This window comes from Talpa europaea, assembly GCF_964194135.1.
Source record: "Talpa europaea genome assembly, chromosome: 2".
Lineage (NCBI taxonomy): Eukaryota > Metazoa > Chordata > Mammalia > Eulipotyphla > Talpidae > Talpa > Talpa europaea.
In genome coordinates, this window is record NC_140068.1 from 10092757 (window position 1) to 10111926 (window position 19170).

The 19170-nt window shown below is 49.4% G+C and overlaps 1 protein-coding gene across 2 annotated transcripts in view; it reads left to right on the forward strand.

Annotated features, from left to right (window-relative positions):
- The window catches only part of ZDHHC14 (zDHHC palmitoyltransferase 14), a gene marked incomplete at both ends in the record, with an annotated part of 219872 nt that overhangs the window by 137461 nt on the left and 63241 nt on the right, over positions 1-19170 (forward strand). For both annotated transcript variants that reach the window (XM_084256183.1, XM_084256184.1), the window contains one exon: positions 33-193. In XM_084256183.1, the coding sequence (XP_084112309.1) occupies positions 33-193 (161 nt within the window). The remainder of the gene's footprint in view (positions 1-32; positions 194-19170) is intronic.

The following is a 19170-nucleotide window of genomic DNA, read 5'->3' on the forward strand; positions in this document are numbered from 1 at the left end:
TACCCACCCCCCACCCTCCCAACCTGTTGCAGCTGCCCGTACCTGGCCGTGAACATCACCCCTGCCATCCCCGTGGTCGGAGGCGTCCTGTTCCTCTTCGTGATGGGCACCCTGCTGCGCACCAGCTTCAGTGACCCTGGAGTCCTGCCGCGGGCCACGCCCGATGAGGCTGCTGACCTGGAAAGGCAAATAGGTAACCCTGAAGGTCTGTCCGTTGCCTCAGGGCACTGCCCGCCTGTGCTCGGCCACAGTGTGGAGGGAACCAGCTGAGGTGGCCACGCAGGAGGGGCGGGGCCTGGCCGGTGCGAGTAATGGGGAGGAGGCTGAAGTCTCCGCTCCCTCAGCCCAGAATGACGAGTAGGAGGTGGGATGTGGAGTGCGGAGGTAAGGCCAAGGGGCTGAAGCCTGGAGGGGCTAGTATCTGTCCCCAGGGCAGCGCCTGAGCTTCCCCCCCTTGACTCTGGGAAACCGCGTGTCTTAGTCTGCTCTGAGAGTCCTCTGCTGAGCTGCGGCCACACCTGCTTTCTCGCCCCTTCACACTCACCAGAGATGGGCTCTCGTTGTTGTACTATCAACCTGGAAAGGTGATCTTAGTTGCTGTCTTATTAATCCAGCCTCAGATGCAGAATTTGCTTTATTAATGCGGAACAGGGATGTATGTTTGTGATCTGTATCGAGGTAAAGAGCTTTCTGTGTCCTTCGATGTCAAAATCCCAGGATACGCATTTCACAGCAATCCACTGTAAAGATTGTCAAACAAATCTTCATTCCCTCTCTTTTTTCTAACTAAAAAGAGAGCTCTTCTTGCTCTTACAAGGTCGTTGGTACGTTGGTTAATCTGACAAGCGTGGCAGGGAGGTCGTGATAACTCAGTGGACAGGAGGAGGTTGGGCGGGAGAAACCACGTGACAGGACGGCTCACTCCAGGGGCGCCCACCCGTGTGCTTCCCTTCCCAGCCTCGCTCAGCCGGAGGCCCCTCCTTTGCCCAGTGTGTAAAGTGGTCCAGGCCTCGCCTGGTTCCTCTACCCAGGCGGTGAAACCCAGCTGTGTCCTCTCCAGCATCCATCCTCCAACCCTGCCACTAAATATCTGGGAGAGGACAATAAAGGTTCTACAGTGACGGTGGATGGGGGTGACCTTACACCAGTTTCCTGTGTCCTGAGGTCAGGAAGAAACAAAGAGGAAGGACAGTTTCCTTTAGCGGCCTCATGCTAGGATTCCAGGACGGGGCGTGCTAATTCATCACCCTCAGGCTCACATCTCATGGCATGTTAATAGTGTGTAAAGCCCACCCCTGGCTACCAAGGAATTCAGTCACCTGCTAGTGAGGCAGTTGGTGCAGGAGACTTTATGGTCACACTCATTCCACAAATAGGACACTGAACCCCAAATGGGTTCAAAGGGAGAGAGTGGCAGAGCCCAAGCCTAGAGCAGTCTCCTGGCTCAGCTCTGGCTGAGTCATTGTGTCATGGGGGAAGAGGCCTGTCGGGCCCTTTAGCCGCCGCGTGCACCCTTCCTGAAGCATTCTCCACACTTGGCCTCAGACCTGTGCTCAGTGGCGAGCGGAGAGCCTGTCCCCACGCTGGCCACTAAGGTCCTTCCTGCTGTGACCCTGTTTCTGTGCCACCTCTTGGTCAGTGCAAGGAATAAGGCAAAACAGGCACTGTCTTCCTTACAAAGCAGGTGATAAAGAGCACCCTGGGCCCCTCTGAGAGCAGGTTCTATGGGGCAGAGTTCCCATGCACCCCTGTTAATACGGAGGAAGTCGCGTAATTCACTGAACTGCTTTTCTTCTTCTCAAACTTGATAACCTCAGAGCAGTATTTTTTAACATAAGTATTTTTAAAAACCATCATTGCCCCAAGCCCTCAGAAAATAGATCCTGTGTGATAACTAGAGGGAACAAAGATGAAACCATATTTTGTTTCCAGTGAAGAAAAGAAAGTGGCTTTAGAGACAGGCCTTCTCTGCAGCAGACAGGAGCAGCTCAGCCAAACTGCCTCTCCTGCAAGGCAATTATAAAACTGGAAAAAATCATCAGAAACAATCACTGCATGGTTCGGGAATCTCACTGCACCAGGAGGAAATTGCTCCTGAAAAATGATGGAAATTTGGGCAAGAAAAGGGGGTCTGTGCGCTGTCCCTGGGGGCTGCACAGGTTCCCACCTTCAACCCCTAAAGGAGGAGCTCTGCTGGGCACACCCAAAGAAGCCCCTGCCTGAGGGGCAGGCGACTGGGTGCTGAGTGTGGAAAAAAATCAGTAACTGAGATTGCCATCTGGAGAAACTAGAAAAAGAACAAACTAAACTCAAAGAAAATGGTAGAAAGGGAGCCTCAAAGAATATAAACCAATGAGATAGAAAATACAAACAACAGCAGAGAAAACCAGTGGGACCAAGAAAACCAGTGAGAGAAGAGCAACAAAACCAACAAAGCCTGCGTCAGCTACCCCCACCCCCAGCCCAAACCCAGGACAGAGAGAGAGAAAGAAGACAAATCACCAACCTCATGAACGAAGGAAGGGGTGGTGATGGCCATTCACCCTATAGCATAAATTACTTCAACTATATGCCACAACTTAGACAATTTTAGATGACTGGACAAATACTTAGAAAGCCACAATTCCCCCCACCCCCACCAAAAAAACTGACTTGAGAAGAAATGGAAAATCTGAAGAAACCGTTGACAAGTAAAGAAATCGGTTGTTGACATCCGCATGGATGAGCCTCTAGAACATCCGCCAGGGAAGGGCCCACGGGACCCCACGCAGAGCAGATTGGAGACGGCTGGGCTGGGGGAGGGTTGGGGGAGGGGGGAGGTTCTAGGGAGAACTTGTCGGGGTGATAAAAATGGCCTAAAATTAGGGCCTCCCTGGTGGTGCAAGGGGTTAAGAAGCAGCCTGTGAAGCTGTCCGCAGCCTCTGAAGCACGAGTTCGATCCCCGGCCAGCTGGGAGCTACCCACATGGCGCAGCAGACCTCTCCTGTCTCGCCCGCTGCTCCCCTCAGTAGTGTGTTTCAGTCAGTCTGCCTGTTCTGTTGCCCGCTCTGTCTCTGTGAATCCTCTCACCCTCCCACACCTCTGGCCTGCACACCAGCTCTTGTATGCAGAAATAAAAAAAAAAGAAAAAAGAAAATGGCCTAAAATTAGATGGTGGTAACAGCCACACTATCCACCAAATTCACTCGCTAGACGGTGTCCTTACAACTATTATGGCGTGCAGATTATACCACAATAAAGCTGTCCAGAAAAGAAGGAAGCAAGGGAGGGGGCAAAGGAAGCTGAGGGAGACACCCCCCAGCCCTTCGTCTGTGACGCCAGCAAGAATCTGGCCCTTTCTCAGCCTCCGCCCTCCATGTTCTTTCAGCTGGGAAGACCACTCAGTCCCACAAGTTTCTGGTCAGGATTAGCTCAGTGTTAATATTTTTTTTAAGGAAAACTCCCTCTTTTCCCCTCAGTTCTCTCTTCACCCTCCACAAACACAGATTCTCAGGAAAAGCCACCTTAAGTGTGAGAGGAAGAAGCGTCAGTGCTGGTGGACTGGCCGCGGGCCTGGGAAGAAGCCCATGTCGCTTGGCTGTGGGAGCGCGAGTGTGTTTCAGCGGCATCTCGGCCCATTTATTTTGTGCGCTCAAACTAAAGAGGAAAGATGAAAAATGAGACTTGGAAAGTTTTTATTAGTGGAGTTATTAATTCTAATTACCCTCTGTACATCTGCTGAGAGAAGCGCGGAGCAGCCTCTTGAACCCAGCTGCCCGCGTCATTTTTGGAGGGGTCTGCCGAGGGGCTGGGCACTTCCCCGTCCTGGGGTTTGTGGAGGGAGCGGCTGTGGTGAGAGAAGGTCTATGTCCTGAGTCTGTCATGAGGTGAGTCTCCTCTGTCTTCTCTTTTCTGAATGAACTTTCCTGATAACTTACTTCGCAGCTACAGTGACATCAAAACACACCACAGGGGTCTTTCTTGGAATCGTGACAGTGTCAGAAACTAGGTTTTCTCAGTTTGTTTTCGGGTGATCAGATGCTAAACAACTGTTGTGTGGTTGAGAAAAAAGGTCTGAGCTGCTGTCCCATAAGCCACAGGATCAGACTTCTGTTTCAGTTAGGGATGGACTTTCCTGGACATCAAAACAGGGAAAGACACGACCACCCCTCTTTATGTTCCACGCGCCCAGCTCTTCCCATCATACTCCCCTCTGTCCCCAGGATGCCAGGACATCCTCTGGCTCATGGAAAGAAACAGGACTCAGAGCAGCAGGGGAGAGAAGGGTGAAGCAGGCAGGTGCGACTCAGCTCTGGGCCCAGGAGACCTCAGAGGACCACCGCAGATAGAGACACACAGGGCTAAGTCTGGTCATTTTGGAGCTGAGCAGGGAGATGCAAGTAAGATGGGGGAAGCAGTCAGGAAAGCTTATCTTCTAAAAACAAAAGTGCAAAAACTTCCAAGTTAACCAGCTATGACACCTGCCATTAAAATACATGCATGTGAGGGGCCACCCCGGTGGTGCAGCGGTTGAGCGCTGGGTTGCGAGGCTGCCTGCAGCCTCTGCAGCGCTAGTTTGATCCCCGGCTGCTCCCCGGCCACTGGAAGAGGGTCCCACATGGCGCGCAGACCTCTCCTGCCGCCCGCTGCTCCCCTCAGCAGTGTACTTCGGTCCTTCTGCCTGCTCTGCTCCCTGCTCTGGCTCTGGTGAATTCTCTCACCCTCCCGCGCTTCTGACTGTATCCAGTGCTTGTATAAATAAATAAATAAATAATCTTTAAAAAAAAAATAAAATAAAATACATGCATGTGAAAAGAGACAATAACAAAAACAAAGAGAAACCCCACCAACTGGGAGAACATTTTTGCACCCAACACTAATGATAAAGGACTGATCACAAAAATCTGCAAAGAGCTGATGAGACTCAACAACAACAAAGAAAATAATCCAGTCAAAAAATGGGCAGAAGAGCTAAAAAGAAACTTCTCTGAAGAGGAAATGCAAATGGCCAACAGGCATATGAAAAAATGTTCAACATCACTTGTCATCAGGGAAATGCAAATCAAAACTACCATGAGATACCATCTTACACCAGTGAGAATGGCACATATTAAAAAAACTAGCAACAACAAATGTTGGCGAGGGTGTGGAGAAAAAGGAACTCTTCTGCACTGTTGGTGGGAGTGCAAACTGGTCCAACCACTGTGGAAAGCTGTGTGGAGATTTCTGGACCTACTAAACATAGAGCTTCCATATGATCCAGCAATTCCACTCCTAGGTATTTACCCAAAGGACACAGAAACATCAATTCCAAAGAACACCTGCACCCCTATGTTTATAGCAGCACTGTTTACAATAGCTAAGCTTTGGAAACAACCCAAATGCCCAAAAATAGATGACTGGATCAAGAAGATGTGGTACATATACACCATGGAATATTACTCAGCAATCAAAAAGATAAACACATGCAATTTGCAGCAACATGGATGGCGCTGGAAGGGCTCATGCTCAGCGAAATAAGCCAAAAAGAAAAAGAAAAATACCGGATGGTCTCACTCATAGCAGGAATCTAGAAAACTTAAATAAGGGACCAGGAAAATGAATAACTATAAGAAAGTGAAAATCAAAATCAACAAAAAACTATGAACCAGAGACACTTTTAGGGGGGCGGGAGGGGAGGGATTGGGGTCAGAATGGGGGGGGCTGCAATTGTATGGGGAATATAACAATAAAATTTATTTTAAAAAATAAATAAATAAAAATAAAAAAAGAACAGTGTCAAGAAAAAAAAATAAAATAAAAATGTAGGTGATACATTCCAAGAAAGATAGAAATAGAGCACTTCTAGGAGAAGATGGAAATTTTAATTTTTGTCTTGTAATTAAAATGGTGATTAAATGGTGAGAAAAGCAAGACACATAAGCAGAATCCAAGCCCAGGCCTGCAGCTGAGAAAGTAGGGGAGAAATTTGCAATGAGTTTATTGGGCTTCATGAGAATGAATTAGCAGACACTAAGCTGACATCCATGATCAGAGAGCTGAAGAGATCAGAGAGCTGTCGGTGCAGCTAGCAGCCTCTCCTGTGCGGATAGGAGCCAAAACATAATGTGAATGCAAAGGAGGTTGCTATTTGTTAAGGCAGTTGTCAAGGATAGTTGGGAAATTTTCCAAGCCTCAGTTTTCCTATCTGTATAGTGGAGGATAAATTCTAGAGGGCAGATTGTAAAAAAAATAAATAAATAAAATAAAATAAAAAAATAAAATACATGCATGTGTTTGTGTGTGTTCAGCAGTGTGGGCAACTGTGCACACAACAGAGGGACCCCAACATAGGGAGACTTGATTGCAGATTATCAGATCCGCCGATACATGCGTCATTAGAATCGAGGAAGCTATCAAATTTCAAAGTAATTCCATGGTGACTATTACTAAAAGAAATGATCAACTTAAAATGAAACCAACATGGCTCAACAAAAATTCACATGGTAAAAAATGAAATCACCAGTAGAAGTAATAACTATACTAGGGAATTCACAAAAGCAGTTTTCATGTTATTAAAAAAACCTGTTTTATAAAAAGATCTTAGTTATACATTTTATACAGAAAGGGAATTACTCCAATAAAAGTGATTTTAGTAAAATTAAAATAGATATGGGGAAAACAGAAATAGTTTAACTTCGCAATAGAGAAAATTGATTAAGGACTTAAACTGAGGAGCCGTTCTCCTCCAAAAGTATTTTCTTTAACAAAAGTCGATCCTTCTTGTAAAATTCCAATTAAAGTGCTTCAACTCTGAGACACAGAATTAAGATGTCCTTTGGGAAAAGAAAAGAAAGTCAAATTGGTGGGTGAAAACGTCACATCCCTGTGGGGCCTTCGCAGCCACTGTGCTCTCTGGGCCATGCAGAACCTTCCAGAACTACTGGCCTGTTTCCCCAGCACCAGGCTGCTGTCGTACGTCCGCTACTGCTTTAGCATTGGGACTTTCTCTTCCTTCGCCAACATGGGCAGTTACCTGTGGCATTAAAGTGAAATAATCTCCATGCTTTCCCTGTGAAATACTTGGTTGATTGGCTGCTGATGAAGAGATAGAATAATGTTAGTATCAATTTCTCATCTTCTCTGTGCCAGGCGTCGTGTGAGCAATTTGCACGCATGGTCTCATTTAACATGCAGTCACCACAAGGGGCGGAGTCACTGTTCATGTCCTATTTTGTTTATGAGAAAGTAAACCGGTGCTCAGAAGGTCAGGTGACTTGCCAAAGGTCGTTCGGCCAGAGCTGGGAGTCCATTGCGGTCCACCTGTCTCTCGGTCAGTCCTAGCACCACCCACCACCTTGCTGCCTTGAGGAGCCAGGCTTTGGGGCCCACTGGTCAGGCAGTACATCTCCTTGTCCACAAGGTATCTTCTCTCTCCCCCCAGATTGTCACATCACCCAGCCCTCCCCTTCCCTGTCCCCTCGGCTGACTCTCCTGTTGTATCAGCAGCTCAGAAACAGAAGCCATGTCTAGTACACCCCGTCTCTGGAGAGCCAGCTCTCAAATCCTGGGCCCAAGTGGTTGGAGGAGAAAAAGCCTCCAGATACCCTGACACCCCTCTTGAAGCTGTCTGGAGATAGGGCCTTTGTCTAGGATTCCCTGACAGCTGGATGTTCTGAGACGTTTGTGAAAGAGCTGGGGGAAGGGAGTGGAGTGGGCCACCCAGGGCTTACTTCTAGACCTTCTAGAAGAGAGAGATTTTTGAAGAAGATGGCCCCATAAGAATAAAAAAAAAGAGTCGCTTCCTTGTTTAGGGGAAATACTAGACTCTTCTCTTGTGGACTAATGACGGGAAGGGTAGGCGGTGAGTTGCCTCGTCCACACCCAGGCCGTGGCTCTAAAGGCCACAACTCATTGTGTCTTTAAAAAAAAAAAATCCCGGCCTGGACAACTGGAAATCAGATGTCACCTTTCAAAACGATGGCATTTGGGAAAATAAAACAAGATTTTGAAGAGTCTAGTTCTGAAGGGAGGAAGGAACTAGAGCCTTTGTTTCTCTGAAGAACAGGGATGGGGTGTTTTCATCCTGAAAACACCGGTCGAGGCAGCCGGGCTGGAGCGACTCTGCTCCTCCTGAAGGTCTTCTTACTTATTTGTGAGGTGAGGGCGTTTCCTGGGTGCCGGTTGGCATGGAGAACTGGGAAAGAACATACAAGACAGAATAGCAGCCTGCACCTCCTCTCTTTCGGGGTGCCCTTTACAGAGTTGTCCTCACCACCCTCTAGCGAGCTTTGTGGGTGGCAAGTGGCATTTTCCTCCTCCTTCCAGGAGGAGACTAGGGGGATTCATGTTGCTGAGGTTGCCCTTTCACGCTGAGGTCACCCTTTCATGCCGCAGTCGCCCCGAGCTCTCCGTTCGTATCTCACAGGTATCTTGGTGGCCTCTGTGTTCCCACCCTAACCCCACCCCTGCCGGCGCCCTCCTAACTTACATCGTTCAAGCACTGACGTGCTTATCTACAGATTTAGAATCTTTCCACAGAATTGATGAACTCCCCTCTAAACACAATGGTACCCCTTCAATTCAGATCAGAGGAAATCTCTCTGTGTCTCTGTCTCTGCCCTCCCACCCCACCATCCCCCAAACACCCGTGTCCCATTCTTTAAAGAGTTTGTGTTAAATCAGCAAAATGATAGCATAGAGCAATGGTGACATGCTTTGCTAAAAAAAAAAAAAAATGCTGTAATTATAATCAGTTCTCATATACAAGGCCATGAGAGGGGGAGGATGATGAGAAACCCAGGGTGAGGAAAAGGTCAAGTACCAGAGAGCAGAGGAAGCCGGGCCACGAGGAGGGAAGTACAGGATTGAGAGGCATGAAAGGGATGGAGAAACAGGGCACGTGGCTGAAGAGCATGGTCAAGGCCAGAGCGAGGGTCTGGAGCCTGCTCAGGGCATTAGAGGCCCCGGCCCGGCACCACGCTGAGAAGGCAGGGACTCAGGTCCTGTGCCCCTTCACAGGAGGCCTGGTAGCTGCAGTGGAAGGAGTCATGGAACGTTCCAGCTTAAAGGGGCCACTGCAGCCCTCGTGCTCACCCTGGACACCCCCTCCATGTGAACATGGGGAAGTTGAGGCTTGGAGAGAGACGGGCACAAATCCTCAGCTCGCACAGCTAATCAATGACGTGGGACTGGCCTCCATGTCCAGAACAATTCCCCCCACCTCCACCCCCACTCTCCCCTCCCGCCCTTTGCCTCTTTTTTGCTCTGGGAACTGAATCCCGAAGTCCTTGCTCTGCAGAGTGAGGTCTGTGGAAGCCCAACATCAGGGCCACCTGGGAGCTAATCAGAAATGCACACCCTCAGGCCGCAGTGCCCCACTGAGGCAGGCGCCATCACAGGTGACTCACTGACAGCCAAGAAGCACAGCCGCCTGGCCCCACTCCCCACTGGTGACTAAGACCTTCTTCTCCTTGGAAAAATCTCAGGACTGGCACATTTTCACGAGTTTGGCTAACTACAGGCTCATTCATTTTGAGCATCCGGTGCAGGGACCTCCCTGCCTGCTCTGAGCAAGTGACATCTCATTCTTTAATGTTATTTATTAATAACTCTGCATAAACCCTCTCTTTAGATGGTGCTTTACAGGCCTCCCGTCCATGCACACTCCTAGTCTCGGTAAAGCGCATGGTTATGATCTCAGACTATATATAGCTATGGTCGGAGCCGTCTGGCTCTTCCACTTGCTGTGTGACCCTGAGAAGAGTTTTAACTTCTCTGGGTTTGATTTTCAGTGCATGTAAAATAGACCACAAAGATCCATTCCAGTAATATGATCCCATGATTCTAGAAAGAATGCCTTCTTTTTCCTTGTTTGACCATGAAAATCAGACTCTTTGTTATAGGACAGGGAGAGGGGCAGCCCAAACCCTGCAAACCTGCCTATTCTAAATGGGTTCTGCCATCCGCCGCATCAACACAAAACATAGGAGACTTTAATGGGAAGGAACTTTAATAAAACTAGGAAACAATACAGGTAAGGCAAAGAGTCTAGTTTCTAAATGAAGCACCCAAAGTTACCCGTCCCCTCGTGGGTAAAACTCCATCCATATGGGATCGGCCCAGAACAAGGCCCCAAAGCCTGCTACAAGTCTAAAGCATCTTCCAGTGGGGACCCACAGAAAAGGGTCACAAACAACTGGACAAGCCCGGAAGGAAAAGAGCAAAATCAACATCAAGATAAAAGGTGCCATTGTCACCTCCCCACGGGTCTCACCCACATCTGTGTCACCCCGTCCACGACCAAAAGACAAGCACAGTTTCTTCACGTGTCTCTAGGCTCCATGTGCCTCCTCCAGGTCTCCTTCTGGCTCCATCCTGTTTCCTTCCTCTGTCTCTTCTGCAGCTTCTCCCCTTCCTGCTCAGCTCCACCCTCCCTTGGGTGGGGCAGGGAACCTCCCCCTTTCCTGGGGACCACCCTGTTACATCTTCATAAGGTTGCTTAGCCTATTCAGCCTATTCAGCTACTTAAATAGAAGGAATCGCGTAGTCTGTTAGTAATTGTTACGTGCATCAGGAGACTGTAGGTGCTTGCAACGCGTGAGTGATCGCAATGACTTGCTGTCATTTTACATGTCACTGTCAGTATCACTGTCACTGGTGCCCTTAGGAAGAGACACAAGATGATGCAAAAATAGTGCTTGGGAGCGAGGGAGGGAATAAGCCAGCCAGCAGGTCCGTTTCCGAGGGACGTCAAAGACAAGGCCCTTCATCCAGGGATGGGCAGGGTATGTTCTGGCCCAGCTGGCGTGAGGGGGGCGGGGCTGCGGAATGGCTTTTCAGGAGAGAACCCTCTGGAGCAGGTTAATCAGCAGAGTGGGCAGGCTCTTTGTGCTGGGATGTGGGAGGCATTTTCTTATTACAAATGTAGAGTAGCATGAAAGGCAGCTAGAGAATAAGGGGACAAAGGACTCAGCCTGGAGAGGAAGTGGAGGGGAGGAAGGGTTGGCCGGGCCTGAGCTGGGTGGGGGTAGGGCAGCAGGTCTGCTGGGGCCACTGAGGAGCTGGAGAGGATCTGAGAACAAGTTCTGGTCAGAGAAGTGGGGACCCTCGCTGGTGGCTCTCTGCAGGGAGCCCACTCTGGCTTTTTGAACAGACCCACACTTCACTCGCAGTGAGCATCAGTGTATTGTGGCCACGATCTAGGCCCACAATCCCATCTGCCTGAGAGGCCCCTGCCAGGCAGCCCGGCCTTCGAGTCTGTTCTTCCTGACCTGCCGTGGGTGCCCCGGCTGTGTGCCCACACCTGCTGTGAACACAACACATCACAGAGGTGTCCTAGGCTGTGAAACTGAGCCACAGGCCCCCCCTGGGGACGTTTTTAGAGTTCTATAGTGCACTTTAGGGAACAGGGGGTTACGGCCAATTTTGGAGGGGTAGACTCTATCTCCCATTTTCCCTTTCTCCAAATTTACCTCCTGTGGCTCCTGTAGGAACAATTTGGCTTATGTCAGTGGACAGAAGTGAAGACCATTTATTTGGAAAGAGTGGATGAACACCTTCTAGGAAAAAACAGAAGTCCAAGTGGGTGATGCCACTATTACATGTCATCAAAATTTGGAGTGTGCAGACTTCACCGCAAGTTTGCCTGTCACCTGCTGCCAAAGAGCCGTTGACACCCAGAGCAGCCGGGATGTCACCCGACCACGCGGAACACCCTTCCCGTGGGTGTTTTCTGAAGGGTTGCTCCATAGCCAAATCCTAGCGAGAGGCGCTGAGATTGTTCTACAAGATGTAAACCTTTCTCAGTGTGATGATCTGTGTGGGAGGGTGAGGGTGTGTCCACCCCAGGGTCAGTGAGTCCAGAGCTTTCTTACTGGAACAGTCCTTATGCTTTACGGTTGATTTGAAGTTTGAAAGCAGGCAGAGACGAGGCCTACTTGGAACAGTGACCTCTGATCCTTCCATTCTTTTGTGTTTTAATTTCTGTAAATACACTGTTGGGTACAAAGGAAATCATCCGGTACCCCTGCGGGCAGCAGTGATAAATTTAATAACACATATGCAGAGAATTTACCTGGTTGTAAGCTCTAAAGGACACTGAAGCAGGGCAGGGATATTTATCCTGCATTGAGGGATCTGCAGCATCAGGAGAGGAGATTTTATATGACAGACAAGAAGGGGTGACTTGGGATGTGTGGTAAGCTTACAACAGGACGAGACCACCCTGCCAATGACTTCTCCTGCATCATAAAAAGGGGAGCAGTGATTGCTTCCCCAGTTAGAAGAAGGGCAGAAGCTTAAGACATGATGTACCGAAGACCAGCTTTCAGCAAAATATCGGGTCAGGTGTCCCTGAAAGGATGAGAAGGCCCCATCCACGTTGCTGCAAATGGCATGTGTTTATCTTTTTTGATCGCTGGGTAGTATTCACTGTGTATATATCCCTCATCTTCTTGATCCACTCGTCGGTTCTGGGGCACTGAGGTTGCCTTTCAAGGATGACCTGTGACCGATGAGCAAACAGGTGCCAGGCTCTCTGCTCACCTGTGCCTTACACACCCGCATCAACTGCAGATCATGACGCTCCCTCCTTACCACAACTTCCCTTCTAGTAAAAGAGAAAAACACGTCCGAGCTGCAGATGACAACGTTTTCCTCTCCCTTAGGATGTTAATCCCGTGGATACCAACCGCAAAGGTTAAGTTCATAGAAAAGTGCACAGAACGAGTGCCTGGAGGGCAGCCTGTGGGCCAGGGAAGAGCTGGCAGAGGGGCATCTGAGCCATTCCAGGCCCCAGAGTTTGCAGACTTCTGCGCCGCGATTTCAAGGAGGCCTCTGCATTTTTCTCTCTGCAGAATGTCGCAAATATTTATGGGGTTGTTTTTTTATCTCGGGATGACCTACCCCAGACATTTAATGAAAAATATTTCTGCCTGGCTAGTTAGTTAGAAAATTAATCATTATCAGTTAATCCATCTATTTTAAGCACAGCACTATCTTAAATACTATGGAAGACTCATAAGAAATCTAGCTGGAGGCGCATGTAGACTGGCGCACCCGCTGCAGACTTTATTATTATTACCTTCAGAAATCATACCTCATGGTTCTGGAGGCTAGAAGTCCAAGGTTGTCATGTCATAGGTTTGGTTCCTTGGAACCTTCAGTCTCCTTGGCCTGCAGATGGCCTGGCCATCAGATGAGGTGACGAGGAAGAGGTGGAGCCCAGAAACCCCTGAGGAGACCGTGAAGGAGCGGGGGCAAGGTTCTAGGAGGTTCTTGTCCAGAGCATGGTCCCAGGAGGGACACAGAGCTCTGAGAACTGGCAGGCCCTCCTCTGAGAGGGCAAGCTGGACTTTTGCCATGGCAGAGTTCCAGCTCCAGGGGTCACCCAATGGTCTGGGTATAAACACACAAAAATGGAGCAGACAGACAGGGCCCTGAGTCTGTATGCCCTTGTGTGGTTAGTGTGAGTCCACTGTCGGCAAGGCGAGCCGTGAGACCAGAGCAACCCTGCGTTCTCCAGCCAGGGTTTTGGCTGTTCTTTGTGAATTTAGCTCTAAGTGTAACGTCAGCTGAGACAGTTGGGGGTTCGTGCACACCTCTTGTGAGCCAGGCAGCTCTGTCTCAGACTTCTAACCTCATTCCCAAACCATCAGGGAAAGCACCAACAATTGATGGAACAGACTAGAACAGAAACAAAGGTTGCACGCCAGGGGCGGGTTGCGTGATGGCCCTTCTGTGCACAGAAGTGGGCACTGACCTGCTCAGCCCCACCCTAATAAATAAGCTGTCAATAGAGCTTTTCCACCAATTTCCAATGATGGTTTTCGACTGCCAAGCCCAGCGCTGGCCGTGAACCACACATGCAAACCTCATATGTCATTGGACATTTTCTAGTTGCCGCTTAAAAGTAAGAAAAAGAAACAATTGAAATAGTTTGTAATAATCTCTAATTTCCACCCAAACCATTTGAACCTGGAATGGATATTTAGGGAGACAGGCCATGTTTTGAGTCCTCCAGAGCCACAGTAGCCACTGTGTTGGATAGCACAGACCTGAACCCCAGCTGCAATGCTGCAGGACAAGGCTGGTCATTGGGTGACATCAACGTCACCTGGGGTCCCATCTGTCTGGTGCTGGTGCAGGTTCTGGTGTGTTCCATGGCTCTGCTAGTTTGCATCACCACCAGGAAACTAACAGCCATCCGACATCCAGAGACCCCCAGATGTGCTCATCTAAGGGCTGACCTCAAGCCACAGCCATGTCCAGAGGAAAGCAAACTAAAACTTCTGTGCCAAAGTGGGATCCAAGTTTGGAGGGAGGTGGAATTTCCAATATAAGAAAGGCAACAGCCCATCCATAAAGACAGATTGGGGTCAGGCTAAATCAATAAAAACCTTGGAATTATGTTTCAAGTTTTATTTCTCTGTCCAAGATCTTCTTTCCAGGCCCTTATGATTCCATGTTTCCACTTGACTGGGCATGGGAGGTAGGGGGCGCTTGGAATCATTGCTAAAGTTAAAGGTCCTGGTATGGCATTTTGCAGAACTCACCAGGTAAACCTCAGGTGCAGGAAATGATATAACAAGTTCATATCAGGTGGAATTGAGATTCTTCTTCCCTTGCTGGAGGCTCCTTTGCTTTCCTGGGGTTGCTGAGTAAAAGGGAAGAACTTGCTAGGAAGGAAACATCTGGAAATGAGACCCGTGTGCTCCCAGCTCAGATGCTGGAGGCTGGGTCTCCTCTCCACCCGAGAAATACAATGAGTGTTTCTTTCTAATCACACCTTGGAATTATTACAGCTCAACACACACAGCAGTGTGATGATGGCGAGGTTTTCAGGCTTCCCACGAAGCTCTCCCGAGACGAAAGCAGTGAGCAACTGCTCTTCCATGATGATCAATGGTTGCTGGTTTGCCTCCATCAATATTTTAATAACTATTTGCACGTTTTGGCAATTATGGAATGAAAGTCTGGTGGTGATTATGGAAGCAGATTGCAGGGGTGAGTCACCAGGCGTGGCAGGCCATCGAAGGCGATGCCATCTCCGTGACGAGGGCACTGGCTCCTGGCAGCCCTTTCGGGCAGCTGTCTGGCTGCAGTCGGTGCAGAGTGGCTGGTGCAGCAGCGGCTGGCTGCCGCCCCTTCTCTGCTCCTGGCAGCTCAGCTCCCCAGCTAGTGCACTGAAGCCCGCCAGAGTCAGCCCCTCACCTCTTTCTGTGGAAACAGTTCTGTGCTTGCATTGGTGAAGGAATTTGGCAAATAGGGACTTGCCCGTCCCTTGGCTACTGGAGAGAGCCAAGCCCCTCTGTCATCTCACAGGCTCCTTTCTGGAAGAAGGGGAAGTTCAATTCCTGCACCATGGACACATCCTCCTTTCTCAGCAAAGTAATATTCAAGTCACTTCTTTCACTCTTCTGACTTTTCTCACTTGCAGCCCTGGGTTGTCAGGAATAGCTCTGTGCAGTATACCCGTTAGAAGTGCTCTGCCGGGAACACATTTGGAATTTGTAGGAGCATTCGGAACTGTCTGTCCACATTGTGTCAAGTTTTAGAAATGATTTGAGGAACTGAACTAACAAAGGGATGGAAGAAATCCAATAGAAAAGGAAACTGAAATAGGCACCTGCTTTGCAGAGCTTCAGGCAACAAAATTTAAGCCTTACTTGAAAAACAAATATGAAGATGTTTGTGGCGGAGTTATTTATAATAGTGTAAAAAATAGGAACAAGTTAAATATAGAACCATTGCAAAATCAATAAATTATTGTCTCTCTCCCTAATGGCTATTATGCAAGAAATTAAAATGTTATTTTCAAGAATATTTATGCTTCATAACGTATAGAGGCTCCTGGAGACTTACTTTTTTTCCTGGTTTCTAGGGGTTTTGTGGGTTAGGTGAGAACCATGAGTGCTTATGATCTATCAAATGAGATGATTTCAGTCCCTTGGCTCAGATTGCTTTTTGCAGGGATGGGTCAGAAGTCTCCATTTGAAGGAGCCAAGAAAGGCATGTGGGGCATCAGCTTGGCAGCTGCAAGCTGACATGGGCACTGAACCTCATAGGATGAGTTGGGGGGCCCAGCATTGACCATGAGAGCCTGAGGGTGTGGCCACAGAGGGAAGCAGGGTCCAGGTCCCCAGAACTGTGAGAGTGGCTGACCCTGACTACTGATGGCAGCTCCGGAAGGAGGGCCCTGGCCTTGGTGCCCTCTCCGTGTAGGTCAGGGAGGCCAGCAGGGTGTCCCAGGGCTCTGTACGCCACACCTGGAGAGAGGGGTCTGTGGAAGCTGCCCCATCGTGCTCTGTAGGAGGGAGGACGAGTCTTGCAGCTGCTGTCTATGACCCTGAGATCCCAGAAGCCCTGGGGGAGTCACCTAAGCTGCTTTTTAAAATGTAGATTCCCAGGCTCCACCCTCCCAGAACCCACAGAAGAGCATCTCTAGAAGATAAGGCCTGGAAATTGGCTTCTAGCACATTCCACTAGTGATCCTTTTACTGAGTAATGCTTGAGAATGTCAGCAAATGTCTGTGAGGTATTTTGTATGTCAGGCAGACAGCACAGTGGGGGCAGGAGTGGGAGTCTGGCTGACGGCCCATGGAGAAGCGAGTATGTCAGCTGGGAAGTAGCTCATGGCGGAGAACCCCATCCTTTGTCCCCTCCTTACCTCCTACCAGCCCCTCCTCCCCCTGCCCCACCAGCACTCATCCTGTCCAGGACAGGGAAAAAACTAGAAAACCCTCAAGAACTCTTTGTTTCCCAGCAGAAAAGTGAGGTGGCAGCGGGGAGAGGGGGTGTGTGGAGGATACTCAGATAGAAAGATCATTGGTCTCAGGACCTGTGGCTCCCCAAGGACCCCAGGATGTCTACCAGGCACTCTTTGTTCTTGGCATTAGGCAGTCTTCGCCCCCTGTACAAACCTGGGAGGAGCTTGGCTGACCTGGGGCCTCTGTGGGGGTGCCTGCACGCTCTGCAGGGGTCAGCGTGGCCCTGCCTGGGAAGGCCCGCCCTGCTGAGCTCGGGCCAGAAAGGAGCTGCCAAGTGACCCTGAGCTCGCCCAGAAGTGGCTGGTTCCTGCACAGCCCTGCTCTAAGTGTGTGCATGCGTGTGTGTGTGTGCGCGTGCGTGTGTGTGAGCGTGTCAGTCCTCTCTCCCCACCTGCAGCAGAATGTCTTCTGTCTAAAGGGGAGGATGTGCCAGTACCTGGTTTTTAGAAGGTGCTTATTTGGGAGACAGACAGCCCAGTAAGGAGCTGTCCAGGCAACATTTGTCAACGCTGTGCGTGGCCTAGCAAACCTGCTCATTTCTTTCCATTACCTGCACATTTGTGCAGAGCCGGTGGGGTGGGCCCAGCCACAGGCCAGCAGGGGCCAGCGGGCACTGCAGATTTCAGTGCCTCCCAGACACAGGGAAGGGAGCAGGCAGCCCCCTCCACCTCAAAAACAAGCAGCCGAGGGCCTTGGAAGGCCAGGCCTCACTAGCCCAGGGTGCAGACTCACTGCAGCCCGGGAGTTTCCTGGGAACCTGAACAAAAGGGAGGCACAGGCCTCTGGTTGGCTTGGGGGACTCTGTCACCCCACGTGGGGCGGAACCCCTAGTCCACAGAACAGCTCTAAAAAGAGAACTCCTGCTTCTCTCTAAAAGTATCAGGAAACTTTGTGGAGAGAAACTGGGCTGGGAACTCCAAGAATTTCTCAATCCTGTTTCTTCTCTTCTAAATGACTGACAAAAGAATTGAGAAATTCCTACCCTGCTGACCAGTTAATTAAAAAAAAATGAAACGTTACAGTCTTTCTAGTCAAAGCTGTTTTGCCCTGGTGGCCTCAGCAGGTTTCTGCCGCCCACAATGGTGGTGGGTGGGGGGCTACGCTTGGCTAATCAGAGGCAAAGCCATAAAAATTCCCATTCATTCTTAATGCCGACCAAGCCTGGGGCTGAGCAAGTCACTTCATTTGCCAGAAGGGGGAAAATCACATCAGTATGTCTGTGTGGCAAGAGAGGGAAATGGAGGCATTTAGCAATTGTCTTTTCTTCTCATTCAATTCAATACAGCAGACATTTCTGAGCTGTTGATGTGCACGAGTCTCATCATAAGCCCTGGAAAGAATACAAATCAAAAATGAAATTGCTTTTATCAAAATCTAGACGATGCTGCTATTGGTCGCAAGGTGCTCACTAATAAATAATTTATCTGAAGTCTGCCCATCCTTACACATTTTTTGGTTCAAAAGCATATAATCCTTTATTAAAATACCAGCGAGCATCAGTAAGAGCAGACAGAATCACGACTGCCAATCTTACCAGCAAATTCAGCTCCGGCACCCACCGGCTTGCTTCCCGCTTGGTCTTGTCTAGACCTGGGGCCAGAGAACTCACAGGTTTGGGCCTCTGCGGGCTCTCCAGAGAGTCTGGGCCAGATGTGAGGGTCTGCTGGCAAGCTCCTCCGTGCTGCTGCCTTTGTGAATCCAGGAACAAGTCCTCGGTGATGCCATCCCGAATCAGAGTGTTTGAATGATTTCATTTTAGGACTCTAAGAGAAAAGAAAGCATATTGCATTCAGTCCATTGGTTTGGTGGTGGACTGGATTTTGTTGAAACATGAAGTATCAACCTATGTGCCTTCCACCCCCCACCTGCTTGTGGGACTAAGGCAAAGTACAAAAAATGAATTCATGAAGGGCACAAGTGAGTTATTCAGTGTCACTCCAACATAGTCTCAGGCGTGCTTAATAGCACAAAGCAAAGCCGTGGTGGTGGAGTCAGAAAGTTGGGGACCTTGAGCCCTCAAAGAATCTTCCAGCCCCAAACAGTGAGGAATAAGGAATGGCCTTGGGCATCAACTAGGCCCCAATTATGCAGGTCTGAGTAACCCAGAGGAGCTGAGCACAGCCGGGACAGTACCTGGTCCCTGCTTCTCAGAGCACAGATCTGGGCATTGTTTGGCAGATGAAAAAAATGCAACGCTCAGAGGGTTAAGGGTTAAGGTTTCCCTAGAGATGACACTTTCCCCAGCGATGACTGACGTTATGCTGAAATCCCCTGTGCTAAGGGAGCTAACTTGTGACTGGGCCCCGCACAGCACACTATTGGCCAAAGGGCCGGGGGTAGATTCACATTTCAAGAGCTACAAGTTGAGGGTCTTGCCTCAACCCCTGCCTCAGGGGGTTGGTCCTGAGTCAACCCCCGTCCCACAGAGTTACAGGAAAGAGAA